The sequence below is a fragment of the Microcebus murinus genome, chromosome 18, assembly GCF_040939455.1.
Source record: "Microcebus murinus isolate Inina chromosome 18, M.murinus_Inina_mat1.0, whole genome shotgun sequence".
Classification (NCBI taxonomy): Eukaryota; Metazoa; Chordata; class Mammalia; order Primates; family Cheirogaleidae; genus Microcebus; species Microcebus murinus.
In genome coordinates, this window is record NC_134121.1 from 18622264 (window position 1) to 18649062 (window position 26799).

The 26799-nt window shown below is 36.4% G+C and overlaps 1 protein-coding gene across 3 annotated transcripts in view; it reads right to left on the bottom strand.

Annotated features, from left to right (window-relative positions):
* Positions 1-26799, bottom strand: part of PAFAH1B1 (platelet activating factor acetylhydrolase 1b regulatory subunit 1) — a 77822-nt gene that overhangs the window by 22630 nt on the left and 28393 nt on the right. For all 3 annotated transcript variants that reach the window (XM_075994251.1, XM_012740704.2, XM_075994250.1), the window contains one exon: positions 14124-14346. In XM_075994251.1, coding sequence (XP_075850366.1) covers positions 14124-14155 — 32 coding nt within the window. In that variant the 5' untranslated portion in view covers positions 14156-14346. The remainder of the gene's footprint in view (positions 1-14123; positions 14347-26799) is intronic.

Below are 26799 nucleotides of genomic sequence, written 5' to 3' on the forward strand. Positions count from 1 at the left end.
TGCCCAAGCTAGTCTCAAACTACTGGCCTCGAGCAATTCTCTCACCTCGGCTTCTCTAAGTGCTGGGATTACAGGTGTGAGCCACAATGCCTTGATGCTTACTGTAACTTTTTTACTTTATAAACTTTTCATTTTTTAAAACTTTCTGACTCTTAGGCCGGGCGCTGTGGCTCACGCCTGTAATCCTAGCTCTTGGGAGGCCGAGGCGGGTGGATTGCTCGAGGTCAGGAGTTCAAAACCAGCCTGAGCAAGAGCGAGACCCCGTCTCTACTATAAATAGAAAAGAAATTAATTGGCCAACTGATATATATATAAAAAATGAGCCGGGCATGGTGGCGCATGCCTGTAGTCCCAGCTACTCGGGGGGCTGAGGCAGAAGGATCACTCAAGCCCAGGAGTTTGAGGTTGCTGTGAGCTAGGCTGACGCCACGGCACTCACTCTAGCCTGGACAACAAAGTGAGACTCTGTCTCAAAAAAAAAAAAAAAAAAAACAACTTTCTGACTCTTTTGTAATAACACCTAGCTTAAGGCAAAAAGATAGCGGAACACAGTGGTCTTATGGGACTACCACTGTATACGTAGTCTGTCATTGACCAAAATGTCGCTGTGCTGCAGGATTGTGATTAAAAGCTGTGATGGAGGCTGGGCATGGTGGCTCATGCCTGTAATCCTAGAACTCTGAGAGGCTGAGGCAGGCATATCACTCAAGGTCAGGAGTTCGAAACCAGCCTGAGCAAGAGCAAGACCCCATCTCTACTAAAAAAAAAAAAAAAAATAGAAACAAATTAATTGGTTAACTAAAAATATATAGAAAAAATTATCCGGGCATGATGGCGCATTGCCTGTAGTCCCAGCTCCTCGGGAGGCTGAGGCAGAAGGATCGTTTGAGCCCAGCAGTTTGAGGTTGCTGTGAGCTAGGCTGACTCCACGGCACTGTAGCTCAGGCAACAGAGTGAGACTCTGTCTGGGAAAAAAAAGAAAAAAAAAAAAAAAGAAGCTGTGATGGAGTGAAGGCCCCTAGTAAAGTCAGAAAATTAAGAGGGATGTCTGTGAGCCAATGGAAAAGAGTTTCAAAGAAATGCAAATAGACAAGGACCAAAATCAAATAAGGTAACTCTAAAACACCTCTAAGCAATCTGGCTAGTTAGAGGTTCCTGCTGACCTTAGTCAAGTGCACTTTCAGAACTTAAAGCAGCCTCAGTATTCGACCCCACAACAAGGTTTCATATGACCACTTAAAATACTGGCACTTGGGAGGAGCAGTGAGGTCTGAGGAGAACGTCAGGGTTAGGTCTCTTTCTCTCTAACGAAGGTTAAGTGTTTGGTTACAAAGTTTATAACACTATGACAAATTCATCTTGCTCATCTAACTAGGTACTTGCTCATCTAACTAGAATCTCATTAGGATTTGAGAGTTTGGAAAAAAAGAGATATCATATGGCATTAAAAATATCATAATACTGAACCACTAAAGAGCAAGATACATGTAAAAAATACAGTACATAAAGTTAGAATTGAAGTTTGAGCAAGTCTAATAGCATTAGGGATAGTTGTACAACATACAGATGTTATAATTCTACAGCCTGGTCCCAGAAGAGCTCTAGTCAATTCTATTCTTGTATCAGATACAATTCAGTAATAGCCACATGTTAGGTAAGTGATGTTGAAAAAGTAAAAGAAGTCCAGATAATTTTAGCACTACCACCTCCATTACCCTCACCTCTCAATATCTAAGCCAACTATCTGATCCAATGAATGCAGAACCTCTAATTCTGGCAGGGTGTACCATCATTACTACAAGTAAGAAATAAGCAAAAATGAAGAATCTCTTGGTTCTAACAGCTTAAAGGGTACTTCTAGGGTTTTTTTTTTTTTTTTTTTTTTTTTTTTTGAAACAGAGTCTCACTTTGTTGCCCAGGCTAGAGTGAGTGCCGTCAGCCTGGCTCACAGCAACCTCAATCTCTGGGGCTCAGCGATCCTCCTGCCTCAGCCTCCCGAGGAGCTGGGACTACAGGCATGCACCACCATGCCCGGCTAATTTTTTGTATATATATTTTTAGTTGGTCAATTAATTTATTTCTATTTTTGGTAGAGACGGGGTCTCGCTCAGGCTGGTTTCGAACTCCTGACCTTGAGCAATCCGCCCGCCTCAGCCTCCCAAAGTGCTAGGATTACAGGCGTGAGCCACCACGCCCGGCACTTCTAGGGTTTTTTGCTACTAATTTTAGTTGTTGACCTAGGCTGATTTTCATCAGTTTTATTAAGGATGGAACACTTGTCTCTTTTGAAACAAGTGAAATGAATCATAAGCAAGTGTATATCAAGGCATAAGCTAACTTCATATGCATGATTTAAATTAATCTATTAAACTTCAGGAGATGGAAAAGAGGGAACTTCACTAGGAATAAAGAGAAATTCTACTCAGGAGGCCGAGGTGGCAGGATTGCTTCAGACCAAGAGACTGAGATTGCAATGAGCTATGAATGTATCATTGCACTCAAGCCTGAGCGACAGAGCAAGACCCTGTCTTAAAAAAATAAATAAAATAAAAGGTAATGGAATCTCAGTACATAAGCTGGATAAAAGCAGTATATTAAAAAGTTTATCTTTAAATCAAACAGCTCTACTTGCAATCTTACAGTATTCTTCAATTAAATCGAGCCAGAAGATTTCAAAAGGAGTGGGAAATACCTGTTTGAAAGCTGAGTGACTAGCAAGATCTAAATATTGCCCTCATTCCTTATTATAGATCCTAAAGTCTGGCAAGAAGTGTCCAAATCTTAAACCAAGATCTAAAACCATTTGTCTAGCATCTAACTCACCTCCATGAACATGTGGTGAGTATAGTGTGTTCTCATGTACAATTTTAAGTGTGTAGACAAGAGGAGATATTCACATCCTTTTGCAAAGGCCGGAGCACAACTATTTTCTACTCAACGCTAAATATATACAACATTCAAATATATGCACAGGAGAAACCTGACTACCCCGACTAACCACAGAGGTTGTTTTTTTTTAAAGAAAACAAAAACAAAAAAACCTCAGCTTAAAAATATATATTATATTATAGTCATGAAAAGACATGGAGGGAAGCTTAGTAAATGCACACTGCTAAGTGAAAGAAGCCAATCTGAAAAGGTTACATACTATATAATTCCAATTTTCTGGAAAAGGCAAAACTATGGAGAAAGTAAAAATATCAGTAGTTGCCAGGGGTTTAGGGAAAGGGAAGGAGAGATGAATAGGTGGAGTTCAGGGGATTTTTAGGGCAGTGAAACTATTCTGTATGATGCTATAATGATGGATATATAAAATTATGCATTTGTCAAAATTAACAAACTACACAACATAAAGAGTGAACCCTAATGCAAATTACAGATTTTAGTTAATAATGTATCAGTATTGGTTCATCAATTATATAACAAATATACCATATTAATGCAAGATGGTAACAACAGGGGAAACTGGGGGAAAGGCAGAAGTCAAGGGTGAGGTGTAACAAAAGGTATCTGAAATTCTCTTCCAAATTATTTATCCCATTTTCAAATGAAAACTACTGTGTAAAGCATTTAAAACTTTTTGGTAAAATGATTTTAAAGCTTATCTAGACGAACGAATTTTAGAAAAGGAAGTTTTTAAAACAGAAAAACATAGGGGAACTTACTGATATTGAAATTTATCATAATGCTAAAATAATCAAAAGTGTTCTTAGGTTGGGCCCAGTGGCTCACACCTGTAATCCTAAGCACTTTTAGGAGGCCGACAGGGGAGGATCACTTGAGCTGAGGAGTGCTAGACCAACCTGAGCAAGAGTGAGACCCTAGTCTCTACCAAAAATCGAAAAAATTAGTCAGGTATAGCTGGGCATGGTGGCAAGCACCTGTAGTCCAAGCTCCTCAGGGGACTGAGGCGGGAGGATGGCTTCAGCCCAGGAGTTTGAGGTTGCAGTGAGCCATGATCATGCCACTGCACTCTACCTGGCGCAACAGAGCAAGACTGTCTCATAAATAAATAAACAAATAAATAATAATTAACAGTGATCTTTTGGCTTTTTTTTCTTTTTTTGAGACAGAGTCTCGCTTTGTTGCCCAGGCTAGAGTGAGTGCCATGGTGTCAGCCTAGCTCACAGCAACCTCAAACTCCTGGGCTCAAGCAATCCTCCTGCCTCAGCCTCCCGAGTAGCTAGGACTACAGGCATGCACCACCATGCCCGGCTAATTTTTTCTATATATTAGTCAATTAATTTCTTTCTATTTATAGTAGAGACGGGGTCTCGCTCTTGCTCAGGCTGGTTTCCAACTCCTGACCTCGAGCAATCCTCCCGCGTTGGCCTCCCAGAGTGCTACGATTACAGGCGTGAACCACCGCGCCTGGCCTTCTTTTGGCTCTTGAAAGCACAGCAAGTCCAAAACCCCAAGGCTTTATAAGAAGGTACTTTCAGATCAATAAGGAAAGGACTATTCAACAAATGTTTGGACACATTGATAATGACTCAGGGTAAAAGCCTTGGATCCTTCATATAATCAACAAGCATAAATTCCAGATGGCTTAGACATTACTATAAAAAGAATTGAAAGCATAAAAATGCCTTAAGAAAATAAAAGTGAATATTTATGTAATCATGGTTAGCGAAGTTCCTAAGCACGAATCTGAAGAAAATAATAAAGAAGGCCAGGCTCAGTGGCTCATGCCTATAATCCTAGCACTCTGGGAAGCCGAGGCGGGCGAATTGCTCGAAGTCAGGAGTTTAAAACCAGCCTGAGCAAGAGTGAGACCCTGTCTCTACTATAAATAGAAAGAAATTAATTGGCCAACTAATATATATAGAAAAAATTAGCCAGGCATAATGGCACATGCCTGTAGTCTCAGCTACTCAGGAGGCTGAGGCAGCAAGATTGCTTAAGCCCAGGAGTTTGAAGTTGCTGTGAGCTAGGCTGATGTCATAGCACTCTAGCCTGGGCAACAAAACGAGACTCTGTCTCAAAAAAAAAAAGGAAAAGACATATCTTTCACTACATGACACCTATTTGCAACATGTGACAAAGGATGATCATCTTTAGTATGCTAAGGTCCTCTTAGAAATTGATAAGAAAAATGTAAACACTACAACAGAGAAACAAATGTAGCTATACCAAGAACAGGTAATTCACAAAAGAGGCAATAAATGCATAAAAATTTTTCTCATAATTTTAAAACAAAAATTTCTATGAATTTTGGGGTTATTTTATACACTCACATATAATTTGACTTTTGCAATTAACGTCCTGCTTTTATTATGAGGAAAAATTAAACCTGAAGAAAATAGTTAATTGAACATTACTTATATAGTAAAAGCAGCTAAGATTTGTTAAGCATTTACCTTATACCAGGCACTACGCCAAGCATTTTACATATATTATTGTAATTAATCACCACAATTCTATAAGGCATCCCCTTGTTAGTCTAAATTTTTTAAAAAATGAGATGGGAAAATCTGGAGGGAATATTTATATCACAACAGTAATAAGGGATGCCTACAGATGGGATCTGGAAACATATTTTTCTTTTTCAGTATTATCCAGTTTTTCCTACAGTGAAAACAGTTTAGTTTTTCTCTTAACTATAACATTTCAAATAGTCCTAAATGTTCCAGTTGTACATTTAAAGTCTATTAACAGGTGACATTTAACACTAGGGATAAAAAAAAAAAGTGAATTCTAAGCCAGCCTCATTTTATTTTAGTCTCAGTTTCTAGGAATTATATGCTTGTCTGTTTCTGTAAGATATATGGAATTTATTAGGTTACCAATAATTTTAAATTTTAACAAATACTGCAAAAAAATGTTCTCCAAGAAGATGATTACAATTTTGCCTTACCATTTAAGTACAGAGACTATACTCTCTTCTCGGTGTACCTATTTCTCTAAAATCAAATTTACAATAACTTACCTCAAAATAATCGATTTATAACTATCTAAAATCTTCAAGTGTACTAAATCATGTCTTGTACTCTAGATCTAAGTATTTTTTATTTAATTATATCTTGTTTACATTCAATCATCTTTGCAGCTATTTGAGAAGATCTTTTTTTTTGAGACAGAGCCTCGCTGTCTTGCCTGGGCTAGAGTGCCGTGGTATCAGCCCAGCTCATAGTAACCTAAGACTCCTGGGCTCAAGCGATCCTCCTGCCTCAGCCTCCCTAGCAGAGTCTACAGATGTGTGCCACCACCCCCAGCTAATTTTTTTCTGTTTTTAGTAGAGACAGAGTCTCATTCTTGCTCAAGCTGGTCTTGAATTCCTGAGCCCAAGTGATCCTCCAGCCTTGGCCTCCCAGAATGCTAGGATTATAGGCGTAAGCCACCATGTCCAGCCAGAAGTTTTATATTTTGATACAAATTTATCATTCTTCTTTTTGGTTTCCACATTTTACATCTTGAGGAAGTCCATCTCTACCAAAAGGCTGTATTTCCCTCTAACATTTTGCATTGTTATTTTGTATACATTCAATATTAGGGCTTTTAATAATATTAGCTTTATCATATGCTAAATTTCATAAATGGGCCTGTCTTTGAACTTTGTTTCCCTAACCTATTTCCCCAAAATTTTCTTATTACCTTTACATTAACTTTTGGTAGAATCAGTTCCCTTTTTATTAATCATTTAAAAATTCTTACCTGTTTTTCTCTTCCATATGAATTTTAGAATTAAGTTGGTCAAATTCATAAAAAATTACGTTTGGATTTTGATTAGGATTGAATTTAATTTTATTAATAATTAGGCAATTCTGATATCTTCCCAGTATTGACTTTTTCATATAGAAGCAAGGCAAAGAAGTTTAGGATGGAGGTAAGTAATGCTTATATTTAGAAATATATTACTTACATTTTGACATATATTACTTTTGGTAATATGATTTTATTTAATCAATAATGAACTTAAAATTAGAAAACTGGTTCTGCTTCTGTTATTCTATATCCATGAAACTGGATTAATTTTAATTTCTCCCATTCTCAATATCTACAAAATAAAGATATTTGTCATACCCACAAGGATGTTTTTCATATTATTCATGTTTATAAGTCCCAGAGCAGTAAGAACATAGAAGGCAGGTAATACACATTTGCTGAGCTGAATCACATTTAGTAGTACTGCTCAAATTATCTCTTTTAAGTATGTCAAAGATCCATTTTCATTTCTGCCCCCAAAACAGCTCAAAGTATTTTACAGCGCAATTGCTATCCAACCTGTCAGAAACACTAAAATGTTACAATGGTCAATTGAGGTGTCAAAATTTATTTTACTTTAAAGAAGTACATAAACACTCGTTTCCTCGGTGCAAGGCATTTTAAAAAGGTTGGGGAAAAAACCCCTGCATTTTATTTCCTTACTAAAAACTTGAAGATAATAAATCTATGTCTCAGATTTATATTTAAATCCTATTAGGCCAAGTTTTCATTGCTTGATGAACACCTTTAAGTCATTTCTTATCTAAAATTTTCATTGAATTTCGTCACCTAAAATTAGGTTCTCCTCTCTCACTTTACTTTTATCCAAATTAAAAGCTCCCTTTTTGGCCATAATGTGTACATACTCATCCTGATTACGTATGTATGTATAAGTATGTACATATACATATACTGTAATAAGTATGACATATAGTAAGCTCACACAAAAGCATCTGGAAGAAAAAGATCTAAATTGACTAAAAACATAGATACAGGGTTATTTATTATAATATTATTTATCTACAAAATACTGGAAACTATCTAAATGTCCCAATCATGGGAGAATGAAGAAACTATGGTATACATACAGTGAAGTACTACATACTATGTATACAGCTATTTAAAAAAAAAAAATGAGGCAGGGTGTGGTGGTTCATGCCTGTAATCCCAGCACTCTGAGACCCTGAGGCCAGAGGATCACTTGAGCCCAGAAGTTAGAGGCTATGGTGACCTATGATTGTGCCCCTGCACTTCAGCCTGGGCAACAAAGCAAGACCCTGTCTCTCAAAACAAAAAGGTGGAAGAGCTTTATGACTGATATAGAGTAAGTACCAAGAGATACTGGTAAGCCAAGAAAAGCAAATGCAAAAAGCACACATACTATGTTACCTTTTATTTAAGAAATAATGGAGAAGTAAGAAAACATACAGAGCTCTCTCTTTCTTCTTCTTCCTTTTTTTTTTTGTTTTGTTTAAAGAGATAGGCTCTCCTCATGTTGCCCTGCTGGTCTTGAACTACTGGCTTTAAGCAATCCTCTTGCCTCAACCTCCTGAGTAGCTGGGTCTACAGGCACGTGTCACCATGCCTGGCTATCTTTTATTTTTATGAAACAATGAGGCTGGTTCCTATAAGGGGTGGGGATAACATAGTGGAAAAGATTCATAAGAGAATAATTATTTCTAAGTATACACTTTTCCATAGATAATATCGTACATATTCAAAAATTTAAATTAATAAGGATGGGAAGGGGGGGAACCAAAACACTAAAAACTGAGAAACTAGAATAGATGAACACCCAAATATATTTCAAATGAATAATACCACCACACAAAGACAGAGAGAAAGAACAACAAAATCTAAGTAACTTAAAAACCCAGAATTTGATTATATACCCTAGTCTTTGGGTGGGGAAAGAACAGTAACAAAACAAAACTAAGTAACTTAAAAACCCAGAATTTGATTATATACCCTTAGTCTTTGGGTAGGGTAGAAATGCATATAAATTCTGAATCCTTTCCAGGAGGTTTTTTGTAGTATCAGAACAATAATTCTTTTTTTAAAATTATTATTATAGGTACATAATAGTTGTATATCTTTATAGGATACATGTGATGCTTTGATACAGGCATACAATGTGAATTAATCAAATCAGGGTAACTGGGGTATCCATCACCTCAGGCATTTAACATTTTTTTTTTTTTAAGACAGAATCTCACTCTGTCACCCTTTAAGTTCAGTGGCATCATCATAGCTCACTGCAACCTCAAACTCCTGGGTCAAGTGATCCTCCTGTGTCAGCCTCCAGAGTAGCTGAAACTATAGGCACTTGCCACCATACCTGGCTAATTTTTCTATTTTTTTCTTTTTTTTTAGAGGCAGGGTCTTGGCTCTTGCTCACACTGGTCTCAAACTCCTGAGCTTGAGTGATCCTCCCGCCTTGGCCTTCCAGAGTGCTAGGATTATAGGTGTGAGCCACTGTGCCCAGCCTTAACATTTCTTTGTGTTAGGAACATTGCAACTCCACTTTTTTAGTTAAAGTATACCCTAACTTATTGTTGATTATAGTCATTCGATTGAGCTATCAAATATTGCTCATTCTATCTAACTGTATTTTTGTACCCATTAACCATCCCCACTTTACCTTCCCCTCTTCACTACCCATCCCAGCTCTGGTAACCATCATTCTACTCTCTCCATGAGATCAATTGTTTTTAATATTTAGCTCCCACATATGAGTGAGAACACGTGCAATTCGTCTTTAAGTGCTTGGCTTACTTCACTTGACAAAATATTCTCCAGTTCTATCCATGTTATTGCAAATGGCAGGATTTCATTTTTTGTGGCTATATAATATTCCATTGTATATGTGTAACCACAATTTCTTTATCCATTCACCTGTTGATAGACACTTAGGTTGATTCCAACTCTTGACTACTAAAATAGTGCTGCATGTATAATGGGAGTGCAGATATATTTCTAATACTGAATACCATTCCTTTGGATATATACCCAGCAGAGGGACTGCTGGGTCTCATATGGTAGTTTTATTTTTAGTTTTTTGAGGAACTTCTATACTGTTCTCCATAATCGTTGCATTAATTTATATTCCCATCAACAGTGTATGAAGGATCTCCTTTCTCCACATCCTTGCCAGCATTCATTACTGCCTGTCTTTTTGATAAAAGCCACTTTAACTAGGGTGAGATGATTATCTTGTTGTGGCTTTGATTTGCATTTCTCTGATGACTAATGACGTTCAGCAGTGGGTTTTTTTTTGTTGCTTTTCTGAGACAGAGTCTCACTTTGTTGTCCAGGCTAGAGTGAGTACCGTGGCGGCACCCTAGCTTACAGCAACCTCAAACTCCTGGGCTCAAGCAATCCTTCTGCCTCAGCCTCCCGAGTAGCTGGGACTACAGGCGTGCACCACCATGCACGGCTAATTTTTTCTATATATTAGTTGGCCAATTAATTTCTTTCTATTTATAGTAGAGATGGGGTCTCGCTCTTGCTCAGGCTGGTTTCGAACTCCTGACCTCGAGCAATCCGTCCACCTTGGCCTCCCAAAGTGCTAGGATTACAGGCGTGAGCCACCACACCCGGCCAGCAGTTTTTTATATACCTGTTGGCCATTTGTATGTCTTCTTTTTAAAATGTCTACGCAGATTCTTTGCATATTTTGAATCCAATTATTATTTTTTCCTATCAAGTTGTTGGGACTCCTTATATATTCTAATTATTAATCCCTTGTCAAATGGGTAGTTTGCAAATATTTTCTCCCATTCTGAGGGTTGTCTCTTCACTGTGTTGACTGTTTCCTTTGCAGAAAGCTTTTTAGCTTGATGTGATCCCATTTGTCCAATTTTGCTTTGGTTTCCCATGCTTTGGGGGTATTACTCAGGAAGTCCTTGCCCAGACCAATGTCCTCAAGCATTTCCCCAATGTCTTCTTTTGGTAGTTTCATAGTTTCAGGACTCAAATTTAAGTCTTTAATCCATTTTGATTTGATTTTTGTATATGGCAAAAAATAAGGGTCTAATTTCATTCTTCTACATATGGATATTCAGTTTTTCCAGCACCATTTATTCAAGAGACTATTCTTTCCCCAATGTATGGCAACTTTGTCAAAGATAAATTCACTACAGATGTGTATATTTATTTCTGGTTTCTCTAGTCTGTTCCATTGGTCTGCAGGTCTGTTTTTACGCCAGTATCACACTGTTTAGGTTACTACAGCTTGGTAATATAATTTGAAGTCAGGTAATGTGATTCCTCCATTTTTGTTCTTTTTGCTCAGAATGGCTTTGACTATTCTAGGTATTCTGTGGTTCCATATTAATTTTAAGATTATTTTTTCTATTTCTATGAAGAATATCATTGGTATTTTGATAGGGATTGCACTGAATCTGTAGATCGCTTAAGGTAGTATGGACACTTTAACAATATTGAGTCTTCCAATCCATGAGCATGGAATATTTTTCCATTTTTTCATGTCCTCTTCCATTTCTTTCATCAATGTTTCCATAGCTTTCATTATAGAAATCTTTCACTGCTAAGGAAACAACTCTGAAATGATTTTAGTAGTACAGGGTGAATACAGGTTGAGTATCCCTTATCCAAAATGCTTTGGACCAGAGTGTTATAATCCTAGCACTTTGGGAGGCTGAGAGATGGGAGAATTGCTTGATGTCAGAAGTTTAAGACCAGCCTGAGCAAGAGCGAGACCCCGTCTCTACAAAAAAAAAAAAAAAAAATAGAAAAATTAGCCGGGCGTGGTGCCGTATACCCATAGTCCCAGCTATTAGGGAGGCTGACCCAGAAGGATTGCTTAAGCTCAGGAATTTGAGGTTGCAGTGAGCTATGATGATGCCACTGCTCTCTACCTGGGCAGACAGAGTGAGACTTTGTCTCAAAACCAAAAAATATCACTGTAGTCTAATGATTTCCGAAATAAGTATGTGTATATATCAGTGGTTTTAAAACTGGGGATGTTGGCAATGTCGGAAGATATTTTTTATCATGTCATCTAGGGGGTAGAGGCCAGAGATGTTGCTAAACAACTAACAGTGTACTGGACAGCCCCCACAACAAAGAATTATTCAGTCCAAAATGTCAATAATGCCCAAAATAAGAAAACCTAGTATGTATCTAAACCAGGTGTCTGTACATGTGTTTATACATACATGTATTTACTAGCCCGGAAGCAAAGACATCCCAGTAATAAAGTGTATACCTAGTGCCCATACTGTGGTCTCTAATACCTTTTCCTATCCTAATAATAGGAACCAAGGCTTGTTAGAGAAATCACTGACACTAGGGTTAAGGCAGGATAGGTACATAGTAAGTCTGGAACATCTTGTCTTGCTAGAAAGTAAGGAAGTGCTCCCAATAAAATGTTAGAGGCATACACAAGAGCCAACCGAAGGGGCTCCTACAGGTCAAATCTGGGACAATTCAAGCACCAAAATAGTAAGAATAGTAATAAATGACAAACTACTGAAAATATGAGAACTTATGAGTCCATACCAATAATGAAAAGAAATAAAAGGGAGAAAAAAGGTCTCCTGCTTACAGTAAAATGATGAGTGCTGATTGGTTAAGTGGAATGAGTGGTGGTGGCGGAAAATCATCCCTTTGCAACCACTGTAGTTAATAGTACAGGTAAAAATAATCAATAGATGTCAAATATAGGGAAAAATATTGATGGAAAACAAGAAAGTTTGCAAAGTCTTAAAAAGTACCTCCCCACTTATTTGTTGTAAGAGAAATAACAGTAACTACTCGGTAGAAAAATCAGGCATCTTGACTGAGGGATGAAAATTAAAATCATTGTTGAGGGGCAGATGGCCATTATGTGTCTATAGATGTGATACTCTAAGAAGAATACAAAATTATTTATGTAGTATTCTGGACAAGAATGCATAACCTGAATCTAATCATGACAAAACATTAGACAAGTCCAAAATGAGAAACTATTTAAAAAAAAAAAAAGACCATTCTTCAGAAATATCAATGTCATAAGAGACAAAGAAAGGCTGACGAAATGTTCCAGATTAAACATGACTAAAGAATCATTAGAACTAAAAACAAAAAAAGAGAATCATTAGAACTAGATGCAGTATCTGATCATGGATTGATGGTATACTAAAGAGGAAAAAAACGCTATAAATTATAAGACATTATGGGGTCAACTGACAAAATTGGAATATGGGAGGTAGATAAATAAAACCATGTGTCAATGTTAAATCTAATGAAACTGCTAACTGTACTGTAGTTTCACAGAATATCCTTGTTCTTAGAAACCAAACACTTTTTAAGTATCTGAGGGAAAAGGTCTTCCCTTGATATATGTAACTCACTCTCAAATGGTTTAGAGAAAAATATTAATATATCGTACACACATGCCCTTACAGAGTAAAGATGATAAAGCAAATAATATAAAATATTAACAGGTGAAATGTGGTAAAACATTCTTAATGTAAAATATGAGTATTCTTTGTAGTAATCTTTAATCTTCCAACTTTTTAATAAATTCGAAATCATTTCCAAATAAAACATTTTTCAAATCTCATAGGAAATTTTTTTAAAAATCCACAATATGGCCGGGCGTGGTGGCTCACGCCTGTAATCCTAGCACTTTGGGAGGCTGAGGCGGGCGGATTGCTCAAGGTCAGGAGTTCGAAACCAGCCTGAGCGAGACCCCGTCTCTACCAAAAATAGAAATAAATTAATTGACCAACTAAAAATATATATACAAAAAATTAGCCGGGCATGGTGGTGCATGCCTGTAGTCCCAGCTATTCGGGAGGCTGAGGCAGTAGGATCGCTGAGCCCCGGAGATTGAGGTTGCTGTGAGCCAGGCTGACGCCATGGCACTCACTCTAGCCTGGGCAACAAAGTGAGACTCTGTCTCAAAAAAAAAAAAAAAAAAAAAAAAAAAATCCACAATATGAAGTTAACATTTCCCCCTATGTTCTTCACCTACAAAAATGGACTACTGTAAGACACTAGAAAGTGGTCAAACCACTTCACACCTCTCTCATTAATGAATTTGCATTAACTATCATATTAGCCATATCATAAAGTTCAAATCCCATATCATCCATTGGATGGTAAAAGACAGAAATACAACAAGGCAACAGAAATGCATTAGCAATAACAATAATATGGCTTTCATTTTCTAAGGCATAGATTCCAGACAAAAAAAATTTAGAAGAGCTCTAAAGCCCCTATCTCCCTATTAAATATAAGACCCAGTTTTAAAATATGATCACGCTGCCCAAACCAATATTTGAACACTGGTAAAAAAAAAAAAAATAGCTTTAATCACAGGACAGACACAACCCCAAAGCTTTATTTTAATTTACTACTTTATCTCTAATGAGAGGATGTTTTTTAAAGTGCAAAACAGAGAAACTTACAGTTCATCTCGTTGTCTCTGGGACAGCACCATTTTGGCTGTAATGTTAAGCTTATGTGATATAGTGGTATGTCCCTCCTCTTGGAAAAATCAAAAGGCTTTTCAATCTCTGGTTTATAATTAAATATGCCAACTAAGTGGCTTCCACACAGGCAGAAATGATTCTTTTACAAGTGAATCCAACCAGTAACCCGGAGATATTCAACAAGTAAGGGTCATTCCACCTAAGGAGAAAAAGAGAGAGAAAAGAATATTATTTCTTTCACTTAAAATTTAAATTATTTGTAAATTATTAGTTGCAGTATACATTTTCAAAGATTAGGTTTACTATGATGTTAATATAAATTAGAGGGGGGTTTCAACCTATAGTGAAAATCCATTAATGTCAAAATACATACTATTTTATGTATTTTAAATTACATTTAATAATTTAATAAGCCATAACAGCACTATTTTTAAATTTAACATAAATTTACCAACTCCCAACCATGTTACCTCCCAGATACATTTAATTTCAAATATTGTTTTTTTTTTTTTTGAGACAGAGTCTCACTCTGTTGCCCAGGCTAGAGTGCCATGGCATCAGCCTAGCTCACAGCAACCTCAAACTCCTGGGCTCAAGTGATCCTTCTGCCTCAGCATCCCAAGTAGCTGGGACTACAGGCGTGCGCCACCATGCTAGGCTAATTTTTTCCATATATTTTTAGCTGGCCAATTAATTTCTTTCTATTTTTAGTAGAGATGGAGTCTCGCTCTGGCTCAGGCTGGTCTCGAACTCCTGAGCTCAAGCAATCCTCTCGCTTCTGCCTCCCAGAGTGCTAGGATTACAGGCATGAGCCACTACACCTGGCCTTAATTTCAAATATTAAAATATACTTCTCAAGAAGACTACAATTTTCCCTTAAATATAAAAATTAAAATTTATAACTTACAAAAAAAGTATAAAAAGTAAAATAGTTAAGGATTTCGTAAACTACACCCAATCTAAATAGTGTCAGCCATAACTGAAGCAACCTTGAAGGTTGAATGTTAGCCACCAACAACCTTAGAATGGCCAATATAAACTGCCGAGCAATCTTACACTCTCTTAGCGAATGTGCTTAATGAATCAATTTAATATCATTTCAATTTATTCTGTGTCCCTGAAATGTAAGTGTTTTAAAAATCAAAAACTGAATGAACTACCCTAGATTCTGTATGCTCACACAGCAATCCATTTCTCTAACCTAATTTTTGTATAGTATTACTTAATATTTCAGAGCCCTTATAAAATCAATCATGATCAACTCAGAGTAAATGTAGGTAAAAGTAAGATAAATAAGGAATTGTTTTCATAAAGAATTAGTCTTCAAATCTCTTACAAAAAAAATTTTAGTTTGTCTTATCATATTACAAAAAATAGCTAGAGAGAATTTCCAATGGATTTAGGAAATATATCTGAAATGGTCTTACTTAAAATGCAGGCTACTGGTGTACACAGAATTCTATTGGAAAGGGCACTTCAAAGCAATAGGAAATCATCCTCCAAATGAAATGAAATTAATGTATAATGAAGAGCCCTTGGAATCACCAACAAATCATGGACAGAGGAAAAAGATAAATTCTTGAATGTCTTTTTCATGCCATGTCAGGCACTGTTCTAGGCACTGGGAATACAGTGATGAATAAGCCAGTTAAGAAACAAAAATGAGAAAGCACACCTTGGTTTCAAATATGAGCCCTGAGTAAAAAAATGAGAGCTCAAATGCTCCCAATGGCAGCTGCTGATTTCAATGGAGATCGTTCTCCACAGAGCAATTCTAGTAAATATAAGCAGGACTTTTTTTGTTTTTAAATAATCCCTAAGGATTCTTCTAATCTTCAGCCCAGCTCACTAAAAAGGATAGCTGAAAGCCATCACTACTGCTCCATCCAAAGAAATATGAATGATGTCAGTGAGAAAACAATGGAATTAGAACCAAACAAAATGAACAACCCAGAAAACCATCCTTCGTTGGTATTTAACAACTCCCAAATATTAAGCCTCACTTTCCTAAGTCTTAACTATCACCAAGCCAAAGCATTTAGGGACTCACAAACTCTGAAAAAGATCATGGTAAGGGGTAAGGATTACCTGATGGTGGTGACTGCCTGAACTGTCTACAGGTTTCTATTATTTGGGACAATGATAATCCACTGAAACATAATTAATCAGAAAAAAAAACAAACACATACACTACAGCGTTCTATTTAATCACGGAGAGACTACCCCTAGCCCAAAAGGCAAATCGATGTACAATATGACATTACTTGAATAGCAGGATTATCTAATAACAATAAAACCAAAATATAAACAAATCATTGAATGTATACTGGTGTACTGAACAAATTAACTTATTCATTCAACAAACATATACAGAACACTTAATATGTGCCAGGCACTATCTGAAATACTATGTTTAATGGGGGGAAAGATTTGGCCTTTACATTCAAGAAGTCACAACCTACTGGAAGAGTCAGCCAAGAAACAGGCAACTAAAGCAGTGTGAACAGTGTGACAAGTGTTACCACATATGGGCTGAGAACTCAGGATGAGGCTGAGCAGGTAAGCAGGGGATAGATCACCAACCATGCTCAGGTCTTTACAATTTATACTAGGGCCTATTAGAAAACTCACTCTCACTTACATAGTAAAGAATGGACCAGAAAGGAGGCTTGCAATAATGAAGGTGACAGATGACATGGATCTACACTAGCAGGATAGCAGCAGTAAATAAAGATCATTAAATGAATTTATTTTCCAGGTAAATCTTACAGGATTGGTGACTAGATGTAGAGAGCCAGAAAAGGAGAGAGAAAGGTGAGTCGAGCCGAGTATAACTTCCAGAGATTTCTGGCTTAAAAGTAAGTTGATGCCAACCCTTGTATTTAGCCCAAAAAATAAAATTAAAATTGCAAAAAAAAAAATAAAAATAAGTTGAACGGGACTCCGATATGTGAGAGGATAAGGAAAGTATGATCAATTCCATTTTAGATATGTTGATTCTAAGGTGCCTGTGAAATTTCCAGTAGGGAGCTGTACAAACAAGTCAGTCTGAAGAGAAATAACCTACCCAAAAAAAGGTTTGGTACTTTTTATTTAGAGATGGTAAATGAAGCTATGGCAATGGATGAGATGACCCATGTCATGTGCAGAGCAAGGCTGAGCAACACCAACAGTTAAAAGAAGACTCTCCAACTAAGGCTGAGAGCAAACAGTTAAAGAAGTAAAAGAAAAACAGGAGTATGTTACAGAAGCCACAGGAGTATTTCAAAGAGAAGCAATCAACAGTATCCAAATTTGTCCAACTATTAAGCAAAATAAGGTTTAGACAGGTCTGCTGTTTTCAGCATGGAGCTGACAACCCTGACCTGAATGGTTTTCTGTAAAATGGCAGGAACATGGTTTAACATAGCTTAAACTATATTTAAGTGGGAAAGGAGATGAAGTAGAGATGGTACCGCAAACAAATATTTTAACAGTAGATAACACTAAAAAGCAGTTTCTCTGGTTGCTGTTTTTCCTAGCCAAATTGGATGCTTAAATCCTGATAGTGGAGAAAAAGATAGAGGAGAAATGAAGAAAGTAATCAATAATTTTTATAGCATAATTTTCACCCCCTAATTAACCACAGGCTGCTAACACAACAAAAAAATAACCAGGAGGGGGGGAAATGGGCATTTATTGAAACCTTAAAATCTGTACCCCCATAATATGCCGAAATAAAAAAAAAAACCAGAATGATGTAAAAATATAGTTATATAACTGTATTTTATATTGGTGTAGTGACAACACTAGGCCACATATGAATGAAGTGTTCTTGCCACAAAATCAAATCTGAATCAAGCCTCTGGCTCCAATTATCAATTTGCAAGAAGTATATGTAGAGGGCAGAGAAATACAGTCTGCCCTAAGTAACTGTGCGGGACTGCTTTTAAGACCTACAGGATTTTGGTATCTGAAGATGCTCAAGTCCCTGACATTAAATGGCATAGTTTTTACATATAGCCTACATACACCCTCCTATATACTTTAATTCATCTCTAGATTACTTCTAATACCTAATACAATATAAATACGATGTTAATAGTTGTTATAATGTATTGTTTAGGGAATAATGACAAAAAAAAGTCTGTACATGTTCAGGACAGATGCAACATTTTTTTGAGTAATTTTGATCCAAGGTTGGCCGAATCCACAAACGTGGAACCCACAGACACAGAGGGCCAACTGTATGTTAAAGATACCATCAGGATACTATCAGCAAAATCTAGACTGTGAAAAGTTTTATAAAACAAATGACCCTGGTTGGGCATGGTGGCTCATGACTTTAATCCCAGCACTTTAGTGGGATTGCTTGAGGCCAGACCAGCCCAGGCAACACAGCAAGACCCTATCTCCACAAAAAATTTAAAAAATTAGCTGAGCACAGTGATGTGCACCTGTAGTCCCAGCTACTCAGGATGGTGAAGTAGGAGGATTGTTTTAGCCCAAGAATTCAAGGCTGCAATGAGTTATGATCATGCTGCCATAATCCAGCCTAGGTGACAGAGACCCTGCCTCAAAAACAATTAAATAAATAAACAAAATAAAACAAAAGACCCAGTTTCTTCAAATAAATTCCAAGGGAAGAAAAAGACATAGGAAAGGGAAACCTATGGATTAAAAGAGATATGTGGCATACCAATCAATGTAATTTATAGACCTTCGATCTAGAGCCAAATTATAAAATAAACCAATGAACAAACATTAGGGGAAATGTGAACACTGGCTGGATATCTGATGATATTAAAGAATAATTATGAACTTTTTTAGAAGTGATAATGGTATTATGGCTACTTTTGAGTTCATAACTGTTAAAGTACTTGAAAGTTCATTACACCATTCCCTAATTTTGTTTATAAGTCCAACATTTCCCTTAATAAGAAGTTTTTTTAAAAAAATCACAAGAGGAACACAATGGAGGAAGGACTTAAGAGAGGAGGAGAAAGAGAAAAGAATGGAACCCAGATGCAGAAGCCTCACACATAAAGATGGATCACTTCTTATACAGTGTTAGAAAGAAGAAAAAGATGTAAATTTGTTTTTATATTTGTGGAAAATAGGAAACAAGGTCATTTACTGAGAAGGAGGAGTAAAGAAGAGGCATTAAAGAGGCTTGAAATAGTTGCTATGAAGAACAAAAGAAACTGGACAGGAAGCACAAACAGGACATTTTTTTAGATCAGAGACGATGAATTTTTAGTGGTGCCAATCTCCAAAAATATTTTTCTTTAGTAAGTATGGACACTCTAGCTGCAGACACAGATAAGGCATACATTTGAAAGGATCTAGGGTTGGGTTGAGGGTTTGCAAGGTATGTGCAATGAATGTATGATGAAGAGAGTTAAAATAATGAATCCAATGGCCGGGTGTGGTGGCTCATGCCTGTAATCCTAGCACTTTGGGAGGCCGAGGCAGGTGGATTGCTCAAGGTCAGGAGTTCGAAACCAGCCTGAGCGAGACCCCTTCTCTACCAAAAATAGAAATAAATTAATTGACCAACTAAAAATATATATACAAAAAAAAAAAAAAATTAGCCGGGCATGGTGGCGCATGCCTGTAGTCCCAGCTACTCGGGAGGCTGAGGCAGTAGGATCGCTGAGTCCAGGAGATTGAGGTTGCTGTGAGCCAGGCTGACGCCACGGCACTCACTCTAGCCTGGGCAACAAAGTGAGACTCTGTCTCAAAAAAAAAAAAAAAAATAATGAATCCAAGAGCCTAAACTGTATTGTGCAGAAAGTAAAAATAAGAGTGGCAAAGAGAGACTAAACAGATCAAGAAAGTAGAGGTCTCTACATCTTAGAAGAACAATTGAAGAGTGGGATGATTACAATTATTATACTATTTCCCCAAAATAATAACTATTTAATGTTTTGGTTAAACTAAGCACTGATGATATACAGTAAAGAAACGCAATGGATATGATGACCACTGGATGCAGATTAAGAAGATGTGGGTTCAAGTCTGTAACCAACTCTAATAATCTGAGTAATTCATCTAACTTTTCTGACTAGAAGATAAGATCTAAGGTTCCTTTTAACTCAGATTATTTCACCCTGTACCAATTTCCTACCTTTAAACTTCCTACCTTTAACATATATATTTTTTTGCTATCACGAAGCACAAGTATGTGATTGAGCTATCATACTTATTTTAAGAATATAATATAGAGAACATACAATATTTCTCAAACTTATCTTTCCAGTAGCCTTTTAGTTTGATTAATGTTTTAACACATATTGCAAATAAATAAATGGTTTTATAGTAGAGTAAAAGAGAGGTTAGAATTGATACTTTGCAATGAACAATCGACATAACAGTACAAATAAACTAGGCAGCATTTTCATACAACATAGTGCAGGAGATCTTAAATTTTTTTGAGGTTACTGGATTCCTTTGAGAGTATAATGAAAGCTCCTTCCCCTCAAAGAAGTACATATGAAATAAACAAAATATTGCATGCATTTTAAGGGAATTCACAAATCCTTCCAAAATCAACATAATGAATGAGAAGACTTATCATTTTTGAAATGTATTTTGGCACTACTTTGATATTCTCTCTTAAACTATACACTACAAACATATTTCAAAGAAGAATCTGGTTTATTCATTTGCATGTCAATATCCAGACATTTATAGAGATCAGATCAATAATGCGTAAGCACTAGAAACAGAAACTTCAGAATACTTTTTGGATAGAAGAATTCTTAAGCATTCTCTAATCTAATATTATGTCTACTTATCTGCTATCCAATGTAGCAAAGACAATGTGTCTATTGCTAAGATACATACCTCCCCACAGAAAGAGAAAGGAGAAGAGCAGAAAAAAGAGAGAAAGGAAACAATGGAGTATTAAAAAATAATTTTATAAAGCAAAATTGTAATAATTTATTAAATTATTCCCATTTTATGTTTCAGTGTATTAAACAAAAGAGGTTTCACACTTCCCAAAACGACTTTTGTAAAATTATTATTTCATTAATAATCTATTTTGGGCCGGGAGTGGTGGCTCACACCTGTAATCCTAGCACTCTGGGAGGCCGAGTGCGAGGATTGCTTAAGGTCAGGAGTTCGAGACCATACTAAGCAAGAGTGAGACCCCCGTCTCTACTATAAATAAAAAGAAATTAATTGGCCAACTAAAAACACACAGAAAAAATTAGCCAGGCATGGTGGTGCATGCCTGTAGTCCCAGCTACTCAGGAGGCTGAGGCAGAAGGATCACTTGAGCCCAGGAGTTTGAGGTTGTTGTGAGCTAGGCTGACGCCATGGCACTCTAGCCCGGGAAACAGAATGAGACTCTGTCTCAAAAAAAAAAAAAAAAAAAAAAAACTATTTTGTACATTAGTCCTTGTCAAGTAGGAGTTTATGAAATAGTGAAAATTATGGAAAATAAATGATGTGAGGGAAAACAAACAACTAATTATATATTAACAGTAGAGGAACATTAATATAAAAATAGAAATCAGATTATTAGATATAGAAAGAAAAGTTAAAGTGTAGAAATAAGAGTTAAAGGGATATCCAGTAACTCAACAAATACCTTTATGAGGGTCGATGACTACCCTCATAAAATTGTCATTTGACAAAGCTTTACTAGGAGCTGCGGGAGGACACTCACTGGTCGCCCCGAGCCTGAGGCCGCCCGACGCCGCCAGAACCAGGGGTAGGGGATTTGGTTGTCCCCAGTGTTTTGAATAAAGTTGTGTCTAATTGTCAAAAAAAAAAAAAAAAAAAAGACAAAGCTTTACTAAAAGAGTGTGAGCATATCACCCACCATGCTTAAACAGCACATATTATATTGTAGTCATAATCCTAATCTAAGTAACTTCCAGATATAGCAATGAAAGCAGAAGCTACTATCAATCAAGACTTGAGACCCAGCATGGTGGCTCACACCTGTAAATCACAGCACTTGGGGAGGCTGAGGGAGGAGGATCGGCTGAGGCCAGAAGTTCAAGATTAGCCTGGTCAACATAGGGAGACCTTGTCGCTACAAAAAATTGAAAAATTACCAGGCATGGTGGTACTCCCCTGTAGTACTAACTATTCCAGAGGCTGAGGCTGAGAGGATCACCTGAGAACCCAGGAGTTCAAGGTTACACTGAGCTATGATTATACTACTGCACTCTAGCCAGGGACAGAGTTGAGACCCTGTGTCTCAAAAACAAACACAACTGAATATCTTTTCAGATCAATTGATTTTCAACAATTTGGTAAGCAACTTTCCCCAATAAACCAAATGTTCCATGACACCCTGCAAACTATCAGGTTTTTAGAATAGTAGCTCCAAAAAATAGAAAATTTAAAAAATTCATTGATTAAATATTTTATTAAATATTATTTCGGTATATTTTTATTCCTAAATTTTAAAATATTTATTAAAATATCTAATAATAATAAAATATTTATGTATAAATATTTTATTAATCTGCATGACCATTCATATTAGATATACATTTCTTGATGTTTTCAACTATTTTTGCGATTTTATCCAATTATCTTTATATATAATCTACTAAAGAAAAAAATCTTTTTCTTAAAGCTAGTAAAGAATGAAAAATGTTTTGTCTGTAATTTAATGAATTACAATCTCAGAGTTAGAAAAGTAAAAACTACTTTCTTAGTTATGTTGACTATGATGTTTTTTGAAAATCAGACCAAAGTTTAAAGAGCAAAAATAACCAGCATCCAACAAAAAAGAGACATAAAACTTGTTTACCCAGTCAACATGTCATAATGTTCCTACCTAATAATCTGTTTTTGAAATAACCAAAAAAGAACCAGCCTGAGCCCTGAGCAAGGGTGCGACCCTATCTCTATTAAAAATAGAGAAAATTAGCCTCGCACGGTGGCTTATACCTGTAGTCCCACCTGCTTGAGAAGCTGAAGCAGAAGGATCATTACAGCCCAGAAGATTAAGGTTGCTGTGAGCTAGGCTGATACCATAGCATACTAGCCCAAGTAATAGAGACTGTCTCCAAAAGAAAAAGAAGAAGAAGAAGAAAAAAGATATTGAGATAAATTACAATAATTACAATACAGTCACACACACACAATAAATATAAGAGAACTAGATAGAAATCTGATGTTTACTAACAATCTGTACATTTCCAATCTATAGAGATTGTTACAGTCCAGGAATGTTCTGAATGCAACATAAAGCAAGGTACACTGCTACCTTACTTTAGGCTTAGAGAATCAACTCAGCAAATGCTTGGTGAACTCTACCTAAAGTTTCAAGCTATAAGAAACAAAATATAAGCAAAACAGGAGATTGCTTTCTTTTTAACATAGTAAAAAATCAAGTGAAATTTATTAAGTAGTATTTATGAAAATACAGGGACAGAGGCATATCTGTGGGGCATATCACAAAGAATTCAAGAGTCCAGTTCTGTAACTTAAATGTTACATTCGCAGAGCCTCCTTAAAGCTCAATTTCCTCATTAAGGCCAAGTTTCCTCAAGTGTAAAATGGACTTAAATGTGACATTCACTTCACAGGGTTTAGTGAGAATTGGCAGAATAATGTAAACAAATTCCATAAACTAATAAGTACCATGTATGTTACCTACTGTCATCAGTTTTGAACTTCAAATGTATTTTAAAATCCCAGCTAAAGGGGGGAGGGGGGGAAACGGGCATTTATTGAAACTTTAAAATCTGTACCCCCATAATATGCCGAAAAAAAAAAAAAAAAAATCCCAGCTAAAGCACAACAAACACTAACAACAAACTTGGGACATGCTTTCTTATAAAAGTCCCTGAAATTAGCTTACTTTCTGACACTTTTTATAAAACACAGTGAAGAATGTACATAATCTCTTGGGGAATGTCACATGACTGCTGTTTTACAAATTTTGAGAAAAAACTGAAGCAAACAGTACCCAAAACATGGCTTGCCCTTTGTAAAAGAAATATTTTTTTCACATATGCTATCTTCTACTCCCCACTCCTTCCTTCCTCAATTTTTCTGCACCATCCAAACCATTCTGATTTCTGTATAACTAACCCAACAGAACATACGTATACATGTTTTGATTTGCATAGCACTCCAAGTATACACTGAAGAAGGAACATCTCAAAAAAATAAAAATAAAAAAAAAAAAAAAAAAAAAAAAAAAAGAAGGAACATCTCTTATCCTTTCAATAATTAGTCCTGGGTATTTTGAGCGTGCCTGCAAATTCTTCATCACGTCATCAAACGATGGGCCCTTCGTCATGGCATCAGACATGATTCGAGGTTACAAGTTTCTCTAAATTTTCAATATTTGACTGACTGTAATTCTAGGTAAAAAGTATTTTAGAATAATGCATCATTAACGTTATAATGCAATGTAAATAATGAAAATAAATATTCCTACAAATCACTGCACTGCATATTCTGAAAAATACTCTAGTCTATAGTTTAAATCTGTGATATTACATAGGAAAGTTCCCCTGAGAATAAATTTCTTTAGATCCATCTTTACGATTTCCTTACTTTCTTTTTTGAGACAGAGTCTTTTTTGAGACAGAGTCTCACTCTGTTGCCCAGGCTAGAGTGCCGTGGTGTTAGCCTAGCTCACAGCAACCTCAAACTCCTGGGCTCAAGCGATCCTCCTGTCTCAGCCTCCCAAGTAGCTGGGACTATAAGGCATGCGCCACCATGCCTGGCTAATTTTTTCTGTGTATTTTTAGTTGTCCAGCTAATTTCTTTCTATTTTTAGTAGAGATGGGGGTCTCACTCTTGCTCAGGCTGATCTCGAACTCCTGAGCTCAAACGATCCAACACCAAATACCAACCTCGGCCTCCCAAAATGCTAGGATTACAGGCGTGAGCCACCACGTCTGGCCAGCTTCTAGAGTTTTGAAATTGTCTTCTGATAAAAATAAAGATGGCAAAACTAATCAAAAATATTAACTGTATGTTCTTAAAGTATCCTGTGCTCTGGGTGAACAATTAAAATATGAAGAAAGTTAGACTTTTCCCAGCCCTACAATTTGAAAATATTAGATAACTGAAAGTTTTTTATCAGATACTGGGACTTTAGCATGTCTACTTGTTCTTATTTTGCTTCAGCTTGGAGGCCCACGATTCACTGGGACCTGCTGTCGGCAGGTAATAACAAAAAGAAAAAAAAAATCAAGTTGGTTCATAAGTATGGTAAAATCATCGAGGGATGGACTGAGCTCATTTATAGTTCACTGAAAAAGCTGTAAAATCCTTTCAAGAGATTCACCCATTCCTTCACTTTTCTATTAGTTACAGCTAACCACTATATCTCATTTTGCAAGATTTAAGTAGCCCATCCCAAATTTACAAATAAAAATATTTTATATTTTTTGATTAGCCTTGGGCCAAAGATTAAGATATCACTTTTTTCACTGAGAATCATTCCTACCAATCTCAAACTACTAATGCTAACACTAAAGACAAGTGTTACAAATAGATGGTCCGTATCTTTAGACTGTGAATCTGAAGAAACAAAGTAGAATTTTCAGACTTTGAAATCAAACAGACTTAGATAACCGAAGAAGTCATATCTAGACATCCTTTTTCTCTTGTAGGATCATTTTTTACTTTGTCCTTACCCTTTCACTAGAATTATAAGATTCTTTCTATTATAATGTTTGTGGTGGTTAATTTTGTGTGTCAACTTGGCTAGGCCACAGTATTCAGATATTTGGTCAAATACTAGTTTAGATGTTGCTGTGAAGGTATTTTTTATAGAGGATTATAATACAGCTAAATCAGTGCACTCTGGGTAAAGCCAATTACCCTTTGTGATGTGGGTGGACATCATCCCATCAGTTGAAGGCCTTAAGAGAAAAAGACTGACTTCCTAAGAGAACGCTGCCAACAGACTGCCTTTGCACTTGAGCTGCAACATCAACTCTTTCCTAAAGGTCTCCAGCCTGTCAGCCTATCCTGCAGATTTTGGACTTGTCAGTCTTCACAATCACATAATTCCTTAAAATCAACCAACCAACCGATCTTTCTCTACACACACATGCATGCACTCTATTGGTTCTGTTTCTCTGGAGAACTCTAATACATAGCTAGTATTATTCTCTTATAACAATACAGAACATTTTATTAATATTAGCATGTCACTAAACTCTACTGGAATGAATACTCTTCACTGCTCATACAGATTAAACTCTACTCCCTGTGTATTCTCCAAGCAAATTAATGCCTTTAAGGATTATCAAATGTGAAAAATTCCTTTTCACCCTGCGACAAATAAGAAAGATGTCCTGAAAAAGGGACACTGATATACAAAATAGCTTAAGAACTCATTCTATCCACTTGTTTCTTCTCTCTCTCTCCACTAAGTTTTTGATATTCACTGCTATTGCAATTTGTAAGCAACATTACTACTTATTTTTCCTTTCCTTTTCTCTCCTTGTTTCTTCTTAGCCTGGCCACCTTATCACCTCTTGGCTTTCCCTTTAAGGATATTAATTAGGATAAACCCTCACTGGCATGGCACATCCATCAAAGATGTTAGATGTAATCTTCTAGATGTGTTCTAATCTAGATGTCTTGTTCACGGATGCTCGAAGACTACTTCCTCATTATCCCCACCCCCAAAAAAGAGAAAAAGTTCCTCACTCTTCTTTGTCTTCACCAT